The sequence below is a fragment of the Rhinopithecus roxellana genome, chromosome 12 (assembly GCF_007565055.1).
Source record: "Rhinopithecus roxellana isolate Shanxi Qingling chromosome 12, ASM756505v1, whole genome shotgun sequence".
NCBI classification, from domain to species: domain Eukaryota; kingdom Metazoa; phylum Chordata; class Mammalia; order Primates; family Cercopithecidae; genus Rhinopithecus; species Rhinopithecus roxellana.
In genome coordinates, this window is record NC_044560.1 from 66,170,330 (window position 1) to 66,190,682 (window position 20,353).

General features: G+C 32.5%; 1 protein-coding gene across 4 annotated transcripts in view; it reads left to right on the forward strand.

The window, feature by feature from the left end:
- PRKACB (protein kinase cAMP-activated catalytic subunit beta) overlaps positions 1-20,353 on the forward strand; it is a 168,678-nt gene that overhangs the window by 112,652 nt on the left and 35,673 nt on the right. For all 4 annotated transcript variants that reach the window (XM_010382526.2, XM_010382523.2, XM_010382529.2 and 1 more), the window contains 5 exons: positions 2,049-2,110; positions 5,021-5,149; positions 6,851-6,949; positions 7,933-8,015; positions 19,399-19,525. In XM_010382526.2, coding sequence (XP_010380828.1) covers positions 2,049-2,110; positions 5,021-5,149; positions 6,851-6,949; positions 7,933-8,015; positions 19,399-19,525 — 500 coding nt within the window. The remainder of the gene's footprint in view (positions 1-2,048; positions 2,111-5,020; positions 5,150-6,850; positions 6,950-7,932; positions 8,016-19,398; positions 19,526-20,353) is intronic.

Below are 20,353 nucleotides of genomic sequence, written 5' to 3' on the forward strand. Positions count from 1 at the left end.
ATTATTTATACTCAGTGTAGGCATCTGGAGAGTTTATATTGCAACTTGATGTGCAAGTTCTATAAATAAAAGATAACTAAAAATATTTTTCAGAAGAAACAAGAGGTATATTTTGGGAATCACAAGTTGTTTTTTCTTAAATGCCACAGTGCATGTTGCAATAAATTGTTTTTAATTTAATTTATAGCCATCATGTCCAAGTGAATGCCATGTGCAGATATGTCTGCTCCATGTGAAAAAAAGAAAATCTTACCTATAAAACTACTCTTTTTCTTTTGTAACTAGCACTTTAATTTTTAGAAGCAAGGATGACTTGAACCATCCTAAATTCCAAGAAAAAATAACAATTTGGCCAGGCACAGTGACTCACACCTGTAATCCTAGCACTTTGGGAGGCTGAGCCAGAAAGTTCACTTGAGCTCAAAAGTTCATTACAAGCCTGAGCAGCACAGTGAGACCCTCGTCTCTACAAAAAATAAGAAAATTAACCAGGCATGGTGATGCACATCTGTAGTCCCAGCTTCTCGGGAGGCTGAGGCAGAAGGATTGCTTGAGCCTAGTAGTCTAGGCTCTAGTGGACTGTGATCATGCCACTGTACTCCAGCCTGAGTGACAGAGCAAGATCCAGTCTTAAGTAATAAAAAGAAAAGAGAAAAATTTGCCACCCTTAATCCACCCCTCAGGAAGAATTACATTATATTTGGATGATTAGGTGAAATTCTTTGATTCATTGTTTAAGTGCATGAGATTTTCCTACAATGGGAAAGTTCTAAGTTTAAAAATTATTTTTCTCAGTTTTTCTAAAATAGGCATTCTGAGAGTATTTTACAGTAAAATACAAAGGATAGTTTATAGAAAGTACTAAAATAATGTCTTCAGAGATCCATACTCTAATGTTACTTAAAAACTAATGTCTGCTCTTAGTGCCTGTCATCATTTTGAAATCTCAAAACATTTAAAATGCCAAAAGCCTTTTTGGTTAGTAACGGTGTTTTCCCAAAGGTATGACATTGGTATGACATTTATAAAGGAGGAAAAATAAAGTATGTTTTAAAATAGGTACCTATCTCACTTCAATACTACTGTATCACTGGGAATCTTAAAGAATCTGTGAGCCCTTCACTAGTATAGTCAGGTTTTATTCTTATACCTAAAGATATGAACAACAATACATTTTGTTAATGCTCTTTTATCTCTTTGGAATATTTTTCCTATTTGTTTTTAAACACCTGAAGTTGTTTTCTAAGATAGCTTTTGAAAATGGGGAAACTTTTAACTGGTTCATCCTTTAATTTACAAATTTAAAACTTCAAACCATAGCTCTATAAAATAATGTGGCTGTTTTATACGTACATTATTAATCAATATATAAACATTTGGTTTTGAATTGCTTTACTTTAGTTTACATTTTAAATTGAGTATTCAGACATTTAGTTTATGCTGCAAATTTAGAATAAGATTGTTAAACTGGATTTTTTGTTGTTGATGTTTTGTTCTGTTTTTAAGTCTTTGTTGGTGTCCTTTATGTCCTAGTCTGTGCTTTTATTTTTTCCCTTTGCCATTAGTAAAGAGAATACAAATCTAATACATAACATAAATCCTTACACCTGGAAACAACTCTTTATCAAAATCAACTATTTTTGAAATTCCACAAATCAGTAGATTAATGTTCTCCAGATGTTTTAAATTCTTGTATCTAAAGGCTCTGTTAATATCACTGATGGCCTTTTTACAGTCACTATTTTGTCGTAAATTAATTTCTGACATTGTTACATTACTTTCTGCTATGTTTTCAGGAACAGAATTTTTGTTATGACATTTGAAATTATCAAAGCGGTTTCCTTATAGAGCAATATTAGAGAATCTTAGAGATTTGAGAAGGTTCTTAGAGATACTAAATAGCTCTTTAATGTATCATGGTGATAAATATACATTTTATCACAATAGATGACATGTCTTTTTTAAGCAAGAAAATATATGCAATATATTCTTATACATAATGTAAATATTCTTACAAGATAAATTTGTTTTTATATGTATATTTTCAGTGAAAGAGTTTCTAGCCAAAGCCAAAGAAGACTTTTTGAAAAAATGGGAGAATCCAACTCAGGTAAGGAATATTTAGATTTTTCTACAATTAAAAACCTTGTGGTAATACAATCATGATTCTTGCCTAAGAAATGTATTACTTCAGAAATTTTAATTTTCATGTGGTATTAGTAAACAGAAGCTTAAAATGGGAATTTTGCCATAGTTATACTTTGATGTATTAATTAATATCTTAATGTATACCTAAATTACAGAAGGAACTAATTTCCAGTATAATACCTAATTATAAATTTGATACTGATTCCAAGTTGCTATAAAATCTTAATATTTTCAAATATATTAATTTTGAATTGTGCCTTTGATAGCATACTTACAATTTTTATTAATTAAAAAAATAAGAGTCCTTATGTACAGTTTAAAATTCTCAATCATAGAGTTTGGCTATCAACAACATCCCTGCATCTTTTTTATCATCTTTTTTATCATCATTTTGATGGGGTATGTTCTATATTATTTAAGCATTTTAGATCTTAACTAGGATCTAAAAACTGTATATAAAAAGCCATCTATACTTTATAAAAATAACATTTTTAGAGTTACAAACAATGAATGAATTTTAATAGTAAATTAAATTTTGTTATACTTCAAGTTCTGGGATGCATGTGCAGAACATGCAGGTTTGTTACATAGGTATAAACGTGCTGTGGTGGTTGCTGCATCCTTCAACCCATCATCTACATTAGGTATTTCTCCTAATGTTATCCCTCCCCTAACCCCCCACCCCACAACAGGCCCCAGTGTGTGATGTTCCCCTCCATGTCCATGTGTTCTCATTGTTCAACTCCCACTTATGAGTGAGAACATAAAGACCAAAAAAAAGAAAAAAAAGAAGTCATTATTTGAAAAAAATATTTGCACACGCATGCTTATAGTAGCACAATTCACAATTGCAAAATTGTGGAACCAACCCAAATGCCCATCAATCAACGAATGGATAAAGAAACTATGATGGAATACTATGCAGCCATAAAAAAGAATGAATTAACACATTTGCAGTGACCTAGATGAGATTGGAGACTATTATTCTAAGTGAAGTAACTCAGGAATGGAAAACCAAACATCATATGTTCTCACTGTTATGTGGGAGCTAAGCCATGAGGACACAAAGGCATAAGAATGATATAATGGACTTTTGGCACTTGGTTCGGGGAGAATGGGAGGGAGGTAAGGGATAAAAGACTACAAATATGGTGCAATGTATAATGCTCAAGTGATGGATGCACCAAAATTTCACAGATCATCATTAAAGAACTTACTCATGTAACCAAATACCATCTGTACCCCAATAACTTATGGAAAAACAAAAAATATTATAACCAAAAAAATTAAATTTTGAAAGTCTTTTCTTCCTAGCTCAAAAGTTTTTATTTCAAGTATATTCTCACTGAAGAATTCTAAGTAAATGTTTCTTAAACATGCCATTACTACCAAGATTTAGAGTATGACCTATAAGTTAAAACATAGCCACAAAGATTAAACATTGTGATTACAAAATATTAGACATTGTGTAACATGAAACAATAAGAGAGGTAAGGAAGATAACGTATTTTTATAATACAAAGAAAAGCAATGAAAAAAGCATAAAGAGCAGAAACACATATTCTGTTGTCTGTTAATAAAATTTGTTTTCATTATTTGGTTGGGACTATGGTGAACATTTTAATCCACCTATGTTGATAAAACCTAAACTTAAATATTAATTCAGTCAGAATTATAAGGGCTTTTTGTGTTGATAAAAAAATCTTATAACTACTTTAAATTATTTTAAATTTTAAGCTGCGAAATCAAAATGTGATGAAAACAAGTTATAAGTAAAACAGAATTGCCTGCTCTCTGTAATGATCCAACAGGAAGCTAAAATGGGTCTCAAAAGGCAAGGTTTGATTTGAAATACAGATAAAATCCAACTACAGTGAACTGTAATACCTATACAGATTCCTCACTGGATAAAGAATCATATTGCATCACATTTTTCTCAAGCTAAACACTATATACTGGGCCTTCAGAATATTTTTCTGATATTTTCATGGAGTTCTTTGCAATGAAACCTATTAAACAAATGGGTCAGCAATTACTACTTGTTGCTGTTTAACACATAATTTGTTCCTAATAATTTTCATTTTGTTGTGGCAGGAACAAATTTAATAGATTGATGCCTCCAATTATTTGCTTCTGTGCTGTAGTCAAAGCCAAACAAAGATGTTTCCTTATAACAAAACATCTATTCAAGAAAAAAAAGAGTCTGATTGTTGTTCTGGGATGCTGGCTTTTGGTTCTTTGTAGAATGAGGAATTCTTCTTTCCTTATTGTTTTTGGTTTAGATAATACTGTGGTTTTATAACATAAAGAGAGAAAGCCACTAGGCTCTCTCATGCTGCTATTGTCTTGTTCTATAAGCTTATATAAAGACAGAAATGAAGCAAGACTGATTTCTTCACAGGTAACTTTAGTGAAAGAGCTCTGATCCCTCAGTTTATCTATTCATTACAGTTATTTGCAAGTGCATTAAGTCTGTATGGCTTCTATGACTCTTTGTCATTATGCCTCTGGTCAGTTTGTAATTATTAAAATATGAAACTCATTTATCGGAAGTTCAGTACTAAGATTAAAGTCCAATGCTAGGAATGCATATTAGAATATAATCTTTAATATTTCAGCTGAGGCTCTTATTTCCTCCTATTACTATTATGCTCTGTTTTCCAATACATTCTGTCCTCAGATATTAAATCCCTTCTTATTCAAAGGGAAAAATAGAATCGATAAACTGGAATCTCAACAGCCTTTTTGTATTGCTTTTAAATGGATAGTTATAAATGGGATTATCCATTATGATTATGTATGATTAAAGCATTTATAATTCCCATAGTGTTTTTATGAGAATTTTAAGTTTTATTTATGTATTTACATATAGAATAATGCCGGACTTGAAGATTTTGAAAGGAAAAAAACCCTTGGAACAGGTTCATTTGGAAGAGTCATGTTGGTAAAACACAAAGCCACTGAACAGTATTATGCCATGAAGATCTTAGATAAGCAGAAGGTGAGTGTATTTGTTGTTATTTACTTTCAGGGTAAACTTTAGTTTTATCAGCCAGACTATTAAACAGATTCAGTATAATGACTTACCACTGACACCTTCAAATAATTCTATTATTAAATTTAATTTTTGTTCTTATTTTTTGTAACTATATGATGCATAGTTAATATATATTCAGCCGTTCCATATCCATGGGTTCCACATCCATGGATTTAACCAATCACAGATTGAAGATATTTGGGGAAAAAATTACATCTATACCTAACATGTACAGACTTTTGTTTCTTATTATTATTCCCTAAACAATACAGTGTAACAACCCTTTACATAGAATTTAAAATATATCAGGTATTATAAGTAATCTAGAGATGATTTAAAGTATCTGGAGAGTGTGTATAGGTTTTGTGCAAAGGCTCTGTCATTTTATATAAGGGACTTGAGCACCTGGGCATTTTGGTTTCTGCTGTAGGTTCTGGAACCAACCCCCAGGGATACTGATGGACAACTGTAATTTATTGTGACAATTATGGACTAATTTGTTTTCTAGCTATTGCAGAAGTTGAAATGTGTACAGTAGTGACCCAACCACTTCATGTTACAGATTTTGAAAACCTGAGGCCCAAAGATTTGAAAGCATCTCCAGAGTCAGAAAGTTAGTTAAATAGAAGGCCTAGATTAAAACACAGATTGACTCCTACTCAATTTTTTTGCTCAATATTATCAGTATACTCCTAATTTTATATATTAATACCTGGCTGCTATCTTTAATTACTTTTCTTATTTATGTTTAACTTCTTGACTTCTGTGACTGTCCTCACATTGGCCATTAGACTCTAGCAAGAAAGTATGCCACCTTCTAATGATTTACACGTATACAAGAAAATTATTTATATGTCTTGCTAAGGTCACCACTTTTAAAATTCAAAATAGAATCACATATGGAATAGAATTACAGTCTTCGTGAAGTCAAGATAAATTACTTTCCCCTTCCATTGAATAAAAAATCTAGAGGAAGCCTAAGTCTGAATGACCTAAGATACGAAGATAGTTTTTGTTAAAAAGGTAGTTTTTTTCCCAATATTTTGTGCATCCTCTTCTATAGCGATATAAAATAAATTTTTAGAATTTATACCTATATTTATTTAGATATTATAAAATGAAAATTGTTCATTTTTACTCACTATTTTTCAATTATGGGCTTTCTCTTCATTCTTAATTTTCTTATTCATCTTCTGAAGTATTTAAAGTCAGTATCTAGTTATTGCAGAGACTTGAGCCAGCTTTTACAGAGGACTTTGAGTGATTAGGACATTAGTATTTTCACATTAATTTTTAAATTACTTTAAGTAATTATATATATATATATATGTTTATTTAAGTATAATTGACATAACTGATTTTTAAAGTAATTTCTTATGGGTTTGTTTCTTATTCCTACTTAGCTCTCACTTCTTAATTGAAACTGTAGTTGATCTTACTAAGACCAAGTTTTAAATCCTCTATTAGGTTTTTATTTGAATCCTGTTATTAAAAGTAATGGCAAAAACCACAATTACTTAAGCACCAACCTAATAGTTGGTAATTGTTATTCTCTTCCGTATCCAATTCTAACAATTTTGCTTATCCAAGTTTATTACATTTTTTAAATGATAACTTTTTAATTTTACTTAAATACATTAAGAAATATTTATCTCTCAATTACAGGTTGTTAAACTGAAGCAAATAGAGCATACTTTGAATGAGAAAAGAATATTACAGGCAGTGAATTTTCCTTTCCTTGTTCGACTGGAGTATGCTTTTAAGGTAAATTTTAGTAATATCTAAATAAGATACTTTCAACCTAATATGCTTTTTTTAAGATGAAACTATAAATAGGATTCTAAACCAGATGATAAGCCTAAAGAATATAAATAAACAAAACAAATACCTCTCGAGTTTGTGTAATTAAATCCTATTGTGCTTATAACTTAGGTAACATTTGAAAAGGTTTTGATTCTCCCTGGAGAAATTGTTCAAAGGTGATACATGCAATTCTTCATGAGATGGTATTACAAAAAGAATTACTCCCATTTATCAAAAACCATAGGGATATCTTATTAAACAATTCTTATGCAAATTCATATACCCAACACATTTTCTACTTTTATTAAGCCCTTTTTGCCACTATCTCATCTTCTTTTACTTAGTAATTTGAGTTCTAGTCTTTTCACTTATACAAAGCTGAATAATTTTTATTCTATTATTTAAGTGTCTGAAAAATTGTATAAGAGTTATTATTTAAATTGGCCACTTTTCAGCTCTTCGGAATGATACTGGCATCTTTCTGCAATATTTAATCATATGAAACATTTTAATCTTTTTTCTCCTTTATTCTTTAAATTAAATGAAGACCTATGTATTTAAAATATTAAAACCATTAATCTTTTATACATAAAGTGTAAATATTCTTATTAACTTTTTCAAATTGTTTTTTAACTTTGTTATTCCTTTGCATATATTATAGCATTATTTCTTTGCCTGAGTGTTTAATTGTTCAAGAACTAGATGTTCTCTGAAAGAAAAGGAAGAGCAAAAGTCCCAGACTAATTTGTGGCAAAAATAACTAGGAGGGGAAAAATATCAGTGTCTCTGTATAGAAAAACTAGAGCATGTTCCATTTATTCTTTATTTCTCAAAGTTATTAATCTGTCAGAAAGATTTTAAATTTTTCTAATTCAACATGGTATAATATTGAAATAATTTTGACCTAAGTTGAATAATTGTATTTCCTTTTTATTTGTTCATAGGATAATTCTAATTTATACATGGTTATGGAATATGTCCCTGGGGGTGAAATGTTTTCACATCTAAGAAGAATTGGAAGGTTCAGGTAACAATCTTTTTGTCTTCTTCAATTCTTTATAGGCTTGTGTTGTTTAAGCAGATTTTTAAGTTGATGCCAATATCAAAAACTTATTTTGTTCGATTAATATTTTGGCCATATGAAGCATTAGGTGAAAACAAAGAGGCCACATCATACACAAGTTTTAAAATTCAAATAAAAGGACTTCAAAGCCAATTTAAATGTTATACTATTGGTAGATATTGTGAGGGTCCACTACTTGAAGAGTTTTCAGAAAATGCAAAAATTAATTGAATTTAAAAATATCAACATTTATTAAACAAATATTAATAATACAACTCCAGGACAGAGGATTGTTTTAAGAATGAAGATGGAAAATAAATATATAGAGAAATAATAATAATGGTATTATGGTAATAAGATTATAAAAGTTTGTTTTTCACAAATTTAATTCTCCTTAAAGTTCTTGCGAAGTTTAGTTTTTAAAACACACACATAATTTAACAGGAGTTTGTACCTCATCAGGTTATGACTAATAAGATCTCACAGTTATTAAAATAGGTTGTAGAATCTGATAGTTTTACCTGTACGTAATAGTTTGTAAGCTTCTACTGTTCATTAATAATCACTAATAGAATAAAGCTAAAATAAAAAACAGATACAGCTTCATTCAATATAGTATGTTGAAATAAAAAATGTAGAGACAAATCTCTAAATTCAACATTTTATTGAGGAAGCAAGAATTGCAGTTTGAGGCATATACACAGACTAGGTGGTCTGATGTGTCTACAAAACAAAGAAAAGGTTGGAGGTTTTATAAAAATAAATTTTATATTTATTTGTTTTGAAACAAAGTTTACTAGCACTAGTTAAGTTTTGGGGAGCTGGCAAGCTCTGATTGGTGAGTGACGGTGGGGGGTCCAACTCCGCTAAGAATTGCAGTAGATTGTCTCAGTAGCTGTTAGAGAAAACTGGTTTCAGGTTACAATGGGCAGTTTCAGCCTCTAGGCTTGTGGAAAATTTAATTCTTTTTTTTTTTTTTTTTTTTCTGAGACAGTCTCCCTCTGTTGCCCAGGCTGGAGTACAGCCGTGCCATTTTGACTTACTGCAACCTCTGCCTCCTGGGTTCCAGTGATTCTCTTGCCGCAGTCACCCGAGTAGCTGGAACTAGAGGTGCCCGCCACCACATCCAGCTAATTTTCATATTTTTGTTAGAGACAGGGTTTCACCATGTTGGCCAGGCTGGTCTTGAACTCCTGATCTCAAGTGATCCACCCTCCTTGACCTCCCAAAGTGCTGGGATTACAGGTGTGAGCTACCACACCTGGCCTTAATTCTTGGAGCAGGTGCTGTGTGCCCTGAGTGCTTTATTCCCCTGGCCTCTCAACTCTGATTTATTTGGGTATGATGAGAATGACTAATTTGTGTAATAAGCTTTCACATTTTCCCCTTTTGATCAAGATCTTTCTCTGAAAGCATTGCTTATCAACCATCTTGAAGTTAGGCTTAATTATTCCTTGGTGCTGGGATGAACTTGTTCTAGTTGTCTCTGTCACACATACGAGAGAAGGTATTGTGGGGTTCTATGTAGGGACCTGGGCCACATTCAAGTAATCAAGAGGCCAGAAGGAAAATTTTTCTCAAAGTAGATTTTTGTCTGGAGTCCAGCATCAAATTCCTTCTTATCACTTCCATAGGTATTAGCAATCATCTTTAAGTGTTGGGTTAATGTTATTCTGTTGGGATGGCTGCCTTTACAAAGATTAGATAGGCACTAAGAACAAAGCTTACAAATGATAGTACAAAAAAATTAACAGTATAGTAAAATTTATTTGTGCAGTGCTTTTGAACTAAAGCCCGGGCCTAAGGGCAAAAAACTAAACAAATCAAAGGACCAGGGGAAACTGTTAAGACCTACTATAGCCATTGACTAACATTTTATGACTGAGTTGAACTAAAGCGGAGAATGCCAGACTTTGCAAGAGGGACCACCAGCAAAATTAAACAAAAAATTGTGTTAAGGATATTGTCAATGTTGTGGACTAGATGAACTGAAATAATTTCTTAAGTCAGGTTTTGTCAATGGCTATAGCAGGTCTCACCAGTACCTATAACAGTTACTGATTGTGATTTTTAAATTACAATATTATTTGTTTAAGTGAAAAAGACAGGCATTAAGAGGGGTAAGAGTTTCACTACAATATGGAGTCTTGGTCCAATGTCTTGAGAAAAGCTGTTCACACCATGGAACACATCAATTTTTTTGGCCTTGTTTACAGTTTAAACGTCTCTGACTATGACTTTGGGCAGTTTGATGAACTTACTTTGTGGCCCATACATCAGGCATGAGACTTGTTTCTTAAAATTTATATAGTTTCAGCTTACAGGGCTTCAGGAACAGAGTGGTTCTCATTTTAACAATTTTATGGAAGAAAGTTCGATTGGAGTAACCTAGAAGAATTGAGGACCTTGTCTAGTCCATAAGTAGATAACAAGACTCAAAAGTAATGTACAGACTTAAAGTCTAATAACAGGTATATTAAGTTATTCTTTAGAAACAACTTTTTTCTCTACATTGATTACATAGGAATCTTGGATTTAAAAACCTCTTGAGGCAAGGAAGCCGAACCAAGGCAGTCTTAGATTTTACTTACAGTCTTAAGGTTCCTGGTCCTGCCAGGAAGTAACAGTTTTTATTTACTTATTGTAATGCTGAGAAATCCTTGAAGTCAGGCCTTTTATGCACTTTTAAAATATGACAGTTCAGTTAGAGCCTTAGTAATATAATCAGTGTTTTCCATTGTATTCTGCTATAAAGAGAGAGCAGATTTTTACAGACTTATGCAAATAGTCATATTCCCATAAAAGTACTTACAACCAATTTTTGAATTAATAAGGAGGAAAAAAATGCTTTTATCTTTTTTTTTACAAAAATATACTTTACCAAATTGCTGTAAATTATAAATAGCTTAAGAGATAAATTTTTTTAAACCTGGAAACCAAAATATTTAAGAACTAACAATGTTTTAAATGAAAGTTATGAAAACATTATTTTTCATCAATTATTTAAGTTCATGTAGTTTTTGTTCTGCTTGATCTTTATTAGTATTTTCATGTACTCATCTTTTTTTATTAGGGTTCTGGAAATTTTTATTTAGTCTGGTGATCTTAAAGCTATTAAAAACCTGTATTTAAGAGTACTTGTTGGGGTCTTTTCTATGAATCTAATTGTAAATAATTTTGAGAATTCAAAATAATAACTCTGGATGACAACAATCTAGAATAGCCATGGGTAAAATTCTGATGAAAGTTTACAATTAACAAGTAAACTTAGTTATTTCTATTATATCTAGCATTTTAAGGCAATAACCAGAATTATGAATAACATTAATTTCTATGAATTTATATAATTTTTAAAACATTCATATGAACAACATAGCCATAAATGCAACTAAAAGATCTAGTATCACATCATTTATACAATGTCTCATATAATTTAAAAATAAATCTAATTGTTTAATATGTCTGCAAGATGAGCTCTATGTCTTCTAATGTTTTCCAAGGGCCCAGCTGGAAAATCCCAAAGCTAATTCTAGATTAAGAACACTTAATTTAGGATTTGATTTTTGGGAAGTTTGTTAAACATCTTTAAAGACTCAAAACACTTGGTCAAAACAGAGTAACAGGTCACTGTAAAATAATAGTCATTTATTTAATTTAATTTAGTCATTCATTTATTTAGAGTGATAATCAAAAGACATCAGATATAATACAGAAAGTTATATGAACGTAAAAACTTTTATTATTTTAAAGCTCAGTTTTTCTGAGTAATGAAAAAGCTGATAAAGACAACATAGGATATTATCTTGATAAAATATAAAATCTAGTTTTTTAGACAAATTACCAAAATGGTAAAGAAAAATCTTCTGCAGTATGCTCATTTTTTCGTATTTCTTTTTCCCATTTAGAGCTTTCCATTAAAGAAATTATCAATCACCTGAAAGTTGATTGAGTACTTTAATTTAATCAGACACAGGAAGAACGTGTCCAGGGTTAAGAGTGTACATTGTATTATAGAAAAATATGAACAAGAAGAAGACTATCTTGAGCAGAGAAATACATGGTTGTCAGTAACAGCATGAGAAATTTCCTGGTTACATGAAATAATACAAACATATCAAGAAGAGCCAAGAATATAGATTCAAATTATACTGGAAGAAAACATTGCTTTTCTAGGCCTTTCAGATAAACATTTCAGCATCAGGCCATAACAGAGTTCAAACTGGAAAAAAAAAAAAAAATAAAAGTTCTAGGAGTTAAGGAAAAAGGTTGAAGGAGAGAGTTATCACCCCAGCCAAGCAAAAAGATATACCTTTTCAAGAAAAAGAAGGGGATGTATGACCTTCAAATCCTATGTAGTGTGATACAGCAAAAGTCGAACTTCTGAAATATAAATTTCAAAAGGAAAACTTTACCTCAAGAAATGGAATTACTATTTTCAATGAAGAGGACAGCATTTCAAACCTAAAACTAGGGAAATTAATTAGATCTCAGGAAGAAATGTGGCAGAAATAGAAACTGCACTTGGGAAGATGGCTGTCAAAGAAACGATTTTATAATTAAAAATCACAACCTTTTTCAGTATTATTGAGAGTAGATCAATACTTCAAGAAAGCTTTGTTGTTTTAAATATAGAGAGCCAGACTCTGGTCCTTGACACCAATCATTAATTTTTAGAAAAACATGTAAACAATTTTCCTTTCCGATTTCTTTCCCTAACGATTTACACATAAAACTTCTTTCATATGGTCCATCCTTTCATTTTTCCAATCCCCCAGTATTAATCTTATAATTTTCCTTTTCTTCTTCCTCTGTTTTTGGAACAGACAATCATTTCACTTTAGGAAAAATATTTGCCACCTAATATACTTTTCATACAACATAATTTTTTCTTACATTCATATTTTGCCTACTATACCTCAATATACTTAAACTTTTTATAAAATTTAAAAACCCAACAAGGGATTTGTATTTATTTAGTAATTTGTTTTAGTTTTTAATCTTATTTTGATATGGCCCAGACATCTAAAAAGTATCTTATTATTTAGTTTAATATAACATAACTGTAAGACTTTAAATTTACATGAATAGTTTATTTATAAATGTTTATTTAATTTACATCTAATTTATTCATTTTTATTAATTATGCCTGGATTACCTATGAAAATTGAGATATTAGGCAGAGTCATTATTTTAAGTTATTTTTATTAGCCAATTTTATAGCCTGTTAATATCAAATGTTTACCTAAATAAGAACTTAAAGTTAGATACATGACTTTTCTATCAATAACTCAGAAGATACAGATGTTTATTAAATCAATAATATTAAATTAATCTTATTTATTATACAAAGATCCTTTTGTTTTAGTCTGGGTTTGTATCTTCATGACCTTAGGAAATTTATTAGAGGCCACTATAAAACTGTCTGACCAGGAAATCTAGGCAAAAATCTATGTTGACAATTTTGAAGACATTTCTAATTTTATTTTATTAATAATTTTTTAGTATAGTTAAGTCTTGTTGAATTGAATCCTTGATCTTTATGTAATGCCCTTCTTTGTCTTTCCTGATCATTTAAGTTCCATTTTATTGTATGTAAGAATAGACTCCTGTTCTTTTCTGTTTTCCGTTTCCATGGTAGTTCTTTCTCCATCCCTTTCCTTAGAGCTTGTGAGTGTCTACAGGTGAGATGGGCCTCTTGAAGAGAGCAGACAGTTGGGACTTTTCTTTTTATCCAGCTTGCCTCTCTCTGCCTTTTAAGTGGATCATTTAGACCATTTACATTCAGTGTTAGTAGTGATATGTGAGATTTTGATCCTGTCATTATATTACCAGCTGACTGCTTTGCAGACTTGATTGTGTAGTTGCTTTTTATTATCTGTGGGCTATGAGCTTAAGTGTGTTTTTGTGGTAGCAGGTATTCATCTTTCATTTCCATGTTTAGGACTCCCTTAAGGACCACTTGTAAGGCTGATCTGGTGGTAATGAATTCCCTTAGTGTTTGCTTGTCTGAGAAAGATTTTATTTCTCCTTCACTTATGCAGCTTAATTTAGTGGGATATTAAATTCTTAGATGAAATTCTTTTTCTTTGAGGATGCTGAAAATAGGCCCCAATCTCTTTCGGATTGTAAGGTATAAGCTGAGAGGTCCACTGCTGATGCACCTGATGGAATTCCCTCTGTAAGTGACCTGACATTTCTCTGCAGCTGCCTTCAAGTTAAATGTGGTATATATACACCATGGAATAGTATGCATCCATAAAAAGAATGAAATCATGTCCTTTGCAGCAATACAGAAGCTGCTAGAGGTCATTATCCTAAGTGAATTAACACAAGAACAAAAATCCAAATACTTCATGTTTTCACTTTTAAGTGGGAGCTAAACATTGAGTGTACATGTACATAAAGATGGAAACAGTAGACACTGGGGACTGCTAGAGAGGAGATGGAGGGAGGAGAACATAGGCTGAAAAATTACACAGTGGGTGCTGTGCTCACTACCCGGATGATGGAGACATTCATACCCCAAACCTCAGGATCATCCAATATGCCCATGTAACAAACCTGCACATGTACCCTCTGAATCTAAAATATAAACTTTAAAAAATAAATAATTTGAAAACCAATTAATTTATCAAAGGTATACTTAAGTCATGTGAACTAAAATATTGTATATTAGCACCCATTTATCCAAATAGAATTCTTTAAAGGATTTCTAGACAACTATGTCAGATTTTATTATATAGACACAGTATACAATATATATACATATGCATAAAAACATCTAAACACCTATACAAATGTATAAATAAAACTATTACAGCTTTTATTTTAGAACTTTAGTCATGAGATAGTAAAACAATAAACCCATCAGTTTATAAAAAGAGAATTAGATCCAATTATTTTTCTAACAAAATGGGATGAGGCTAAACATTAAGCTTTTTTTAAATAGGTAATATTATGAAGTCTGTGAACTAAATTATAGGTAGAGTAGTTTGAGTCAATTGGCAATATGCTGGATTAGGCAAAGAATTGTTAACTGAGAAAATGTGAATGAATTATGTGAGGACACCCAAATGATAGTTATTCGAACTAGGTCTGTACAATATTTTCTTGTCTCAATGCTTTGTCCCTGAAGATAAGATTGTTGCCATTTCTTTTAGTATAGAGACAGTGTCCTTTACATTGGAATTTTATCTTAAAACCAAAACAGCATGAAAATCAAGATGATTATCTTTTTTATCTGATGATTTTCAAGTGTTTTTACTTAAATAGTATGCCAAAATAGCTGAGTAGTTTTAGGAAAAAAGAATTTAGTCTATATTAGGATGAAGAAGAGGAATTGTAAAAGTGGAGGGAAAAGCTCCAGAAAGGAACTTGTCTCCACTAGCTTTGAGACAGTATTTTGTAGCAAGGCAATGTCTGAGTCCTGAAATTTTCATTAGCCTTAAGATATCAGTTGAGATATGAGTCTTATTTGGAGTATATGATTTTATCACCATGGTCTTTTAGTTTTGTTGTAAGAACAACAGACTGTTTGAATGATTCCTATAATGTTTGAACATGTTACCAGTTGGAGTCTCAGAAAATATCTGGGCATGCCTTTAAACTTTGAGAGCCTATTTTTAACTAAATGTATTTCGGTGATTCTGTTTAATGCCAAATACATAAGAGCCAATTAAACACAAGGCCAAATAAACACAAGCACCAACAGAAAATAAAGTATGTCCTTACCAGGAAGAACAATAAGCCTTCTCCAAATAAAGGGGAAAGTACCCTCATCCAAACCTCAAAACTGAGGTCTAATCCTTACCGCTGAAGTCAACAGGGGGAAAATAACCCTCCCCAAGAGGACATCAGTCAACCAGGAGGCAAAAGACCCCTCTTAGACAGGAGGGGAAAGAGAAAGACCCCTTCCCAGCCAAATCCCAAATAAAACAGAACTCAACCAAAATTAAGAGTTTAGTCCAAAAGAGACTCACTAAGGGGAAAAGAGGGGACTCCCCAGAAGCAGTGGGACTGAAAAGGCTCCAGTGGGGGTACTTCATGCTGTAGTTCCCAGGGCCAGTGATTCTCCCTGAAGTAAGTCAGCTTTAGGATCCCACTTCTGACACCAAGTATATCAAAGTCAAAATTAAAATATAGAGGTGAATCTCTAGATTTGATATTTTATTGGGAAGCAAGAATTGCAATGCAAGGCATCCACACAGACCAGGTCGTCTTTGGTGTGACTGAAGAACAATAAGAAGGTTGGAAGTTTTATAAAAAGGAGAGATACTACATTTTGGAACAAAGTTCATTGGCACTAGCAAAGTTTTGGGGAGCTGGCAAGCTGTGATTGGTGAGTGATGGTGGTGGGTTCAAACTAGTCTTAGAGTCACAGCAGGTTGTTTCAGTAGCTATTAAATAAAACTGGCTTCAGGTTACAGCAGGAAGCTTTAGCAGCTAGGCATATGGAAAATTTAATTCTTGGAGCAGGTGCTGTGTGCTCTGAGTGCTTTATTGTCCCAGCCCCTCAACTCTGATTTAGTTGGGTATGACAAAAACGACCCAACTTATACAGTTAACTTTCATAATTAAAGATTGGCATAACTAAACCACAAGTATGAACTGAAACAGGACTGATGATGGTAATTTGATTCATAAAATGATGGTGGCAGACTCAGAATATCGCAAGATGATATCAAGTAATGAGCAAACATTGGAGTCATTTTAATTACCTGAGGCCTAAGCCAAGATTCATTTATTGACTTAATATGTACAGGGCAACTAATATAATTAATATAGTGTCAGGCACTGTGCAAAGTAGCTTCTTCTTATCTTTGAGAATTTTCTTTCCTCTCCTATCGTCCTGTCTCTCCTACTGCCCCTTGTTCAAGCAGAATCCTCATATTGCCTTATGGTTATTTAAAGTTTTACACTAAAGTACCACACCTGAACCTGTTCTCAAAAAAGTTTGTGTTAACTTTATATAATTGGTAACTTATTTTCTTTGCAACTCCTCACTGTCTTAGTACTCTTTGATATTGAGTCTTTAATACTTGGTACTAAAAGAACAGCAAGTTGGTTGAAGGAATTCACACTGAGACACTTGTCTTTTCTCATCTTTCACAAGTACTACATATACACTTGAATGATTGCCAATGTCCATCTTAGAAGTTTTGAGGCAGTAGGTATATAAGTTATTGTTTAGCTTGGCTTTAATCAGAATCAAATGAGTCATTTTAATTCTCTACTTAAAGCTGTCTGTACTTAAAACTGCTACAGCATTAGCCCTTACCATTGTCTTCCTACATTCAATATTAAGTAGAAATACCCAATAACACTTTGCACTTGGAATATTTTACTTTCACCTTTCAAGAATGTAATTATAGGCTGAGCACAGTGGCTCATGTAAGCCTGTAATCGCAGCACTTTGGGAGGCTCAGGCAGGTCGATCACTTGAGCTCAGGAGTTCAAAACCAGCCTGGGCAACATGGCATACCACCCCACGCGCACACACACACACACCCACACACACACAAAATACAAAACATTAGCTGGGTATGGTGGTGTGCAACTGTAGTCCCAGCTACTTGGTAGACTGAGGTGGGAAGATTGCATGAGCCCAGGAGTTTGAGGCTGCAGTGATCATGCTACAGCACTCCAGCCTGGCAACAGAGCAAGAAAAAAAAGAATTTTATTATAGATCTATGTAATGTATGTATTCCTCCAATTAAACACCAGCATATGGAAATTAATATTTTACAAGTAAAAAGTAATAATATTAATGACATTTTATGTTTACAGGTGCATGGAGAAAATAAGAGGGGACCTCACAGGTCAAATGTTTCCCAGTTTAAGCACAAATGTTGCAATGACCAGAATGATTATTTTAATCTCTGCTTACAGTGTTCTCCTCATTCCTTGTCATTTGTCATACAGTGTAGATTGACAGTGTTGGGATGAAGCAGAAACTGGAAGGGTATTATAGAATTTTGCTCCCCAAAAGCATTTTTCTTTACATATGCATTCTTTCAACAAATATTTACTGAGCACTTGGGAAATACAGTGACAAGCAAAAAAGGCAGCAGCACATATAATCTTTTGTTGGAATTTGTATTTCTGTTACTACCAGATCAAATTCATACCAACCATCTTGAGGGAAATTCTATTCATAGTTAAGGTTGTTCACTGGGGAAACAAATCTGAAAGGCATTGCAATTTATCAGGCAGATTAGTAGAATTCAAGTAATGCGTTAGAAGATAAATTAGAGGAGGGCCGGGTGCGGTGGCTCAAGCCTGTAATCCCAGCACTTTGGGAGGCTGAGATGGGCGGATCATGAGGTCAGGAGATCGAGACCATCCTGGCTAACCCGGTGAAACCCCATCTCTACCAAAAAAATACAAAAAAACTAGCCGGGCGAGGTGGCGGGCGCCTGTAGTCCCAGCTACTGGGGAGGCTGAGGCAGGAGAATGGCATAAACCCAGGAGGTGGAGCTTGCAGTGAGCCAAGATCCGGCCACTGCACTCCAGCCTGGACGACAGAGCAAGACTCTGTCTCAAAAAAAAAAAAAAAAAGGAAGAAGAAGATAAATTAGAAACTCAGAAAATTGGTATATCCTTTTGGATTTTTCAGATTGTGACATCAAAATTACACTGATCTATTAATCTAATATATACATTAAAGAACTGTACATATTTACACTAACATAGAGATTATTCTTATGTCTATCTGTGTAAACAAGCATAGTAGAAGATTTGGAAATCCTGATGCCAAGATCATTTCTATGGTTTCTGAATGGGATTATGAGTATTCATTCTCCTTCATCAATATTTTATGATATTTTTCCATAATGAGCATATGTCATTTTTGTAACAGGAACTATTACAAAATGGGTAAAATGGCATTAATCTGCAGATAAATGCAGCTAAAGAACTTCTATGTAGGGAAATTCTATGAACACTTGAAATTTGTGAGAAAATAGATGGAGCCTGTTAACTATAGCAGTGGTCCCGATAGACACTTCAGTTGGCACATTTGCTTTCCAGTCATTCTCAAGATCAGACATAATTAGAAAGACATCAATATATTCAAATATGGGCTATAATGATTCACAGTGAGATAACTATTTTAGGTTTATATTTTTCCTCAACGTGTGCTTCCCCATAAATTTATCAGAGTGTTATTTGAACACAATATAGAGATTTAATAAATATTTGAAAGGTAACAAGATTCTTTACATACATTTTTAAAAATACTTTTTGTTCCCAAAATACCTCTACTTCATATTAGTTTTTATGTATAATCTACTAATTAGAATGTATTAACTCATTTTTACAGAAAATCAATGTTTTTATTTCTTTGCAGTGAACCCCATGCACGGTTCTATGCAGCTCAGATAGTGCTAACATTCGAGTACCTCCATTCACTAGACCTCATCTACAGAGATCTAAAACCTGAAAATCTCTTAATTGACCATCAAGGCTATATCCAGGTATGACTTTAACACATTATGTATAATGTATTTGAGAAAATACTAGGAAGATATTGTATGTATGTAACCCCAACCTGGATTTTTTTTTGAAGAAGACAATTATTCCTAATAGTTTAAGTAGAGCTCAGAGTTTCGCTGCTATTACAGAGAAGCAAAAATCCTTTTATGAAAGGAACCTGTTTATATCTCCCTTAATCTATAGCTGTGAACTGAGTATAGCCTCTTGCATAAGGAGATATTAATAGCTAAATCTGTGAGCAGTTATTACTGCCAGGCATATTCCAAGTATTTTACATGTATTATTTCTTTAATCCTGATAAACCTATGAAGTGGAAATACCACTGTTATCTTCATTTTAAGATTAACAAAACTAAGGCATGGCAAGGTCATTTAGCCAGTAAATGGTAGTCAGAATTTGAACCTAGGCAGTCTGATCCCAGAGTCCATGCCCTTTATGACTACAGTGTAACTGCCAAGGGATCCCTGACTACCAATACTGAACTCGTAGCAACATTTTCTTTTCACTTCTACTACTAATAAAGTGGGAGCATTTCTTTTTACACAATTATCAATAGATTCTCCCATTGACATTTTTACACTTCTGATGGTGCAATTAATGGCAGAGGACATATTGGGGTAAGGCAGACATTTAGCATTGTTTCATTTTTATTAATGCTATTTATTTTTACCTTTTATTTTCACTTTTTTATTCCTTGGGTCTAGGATCTTATAATAATGACTGAAAAGTGTTTTGTTGTTATTAATTTGTTCCTTTTCTTTGTGTTGAGGAAGGATTTCCAACTTGGAGTGTTTAAACCTTCATTCACT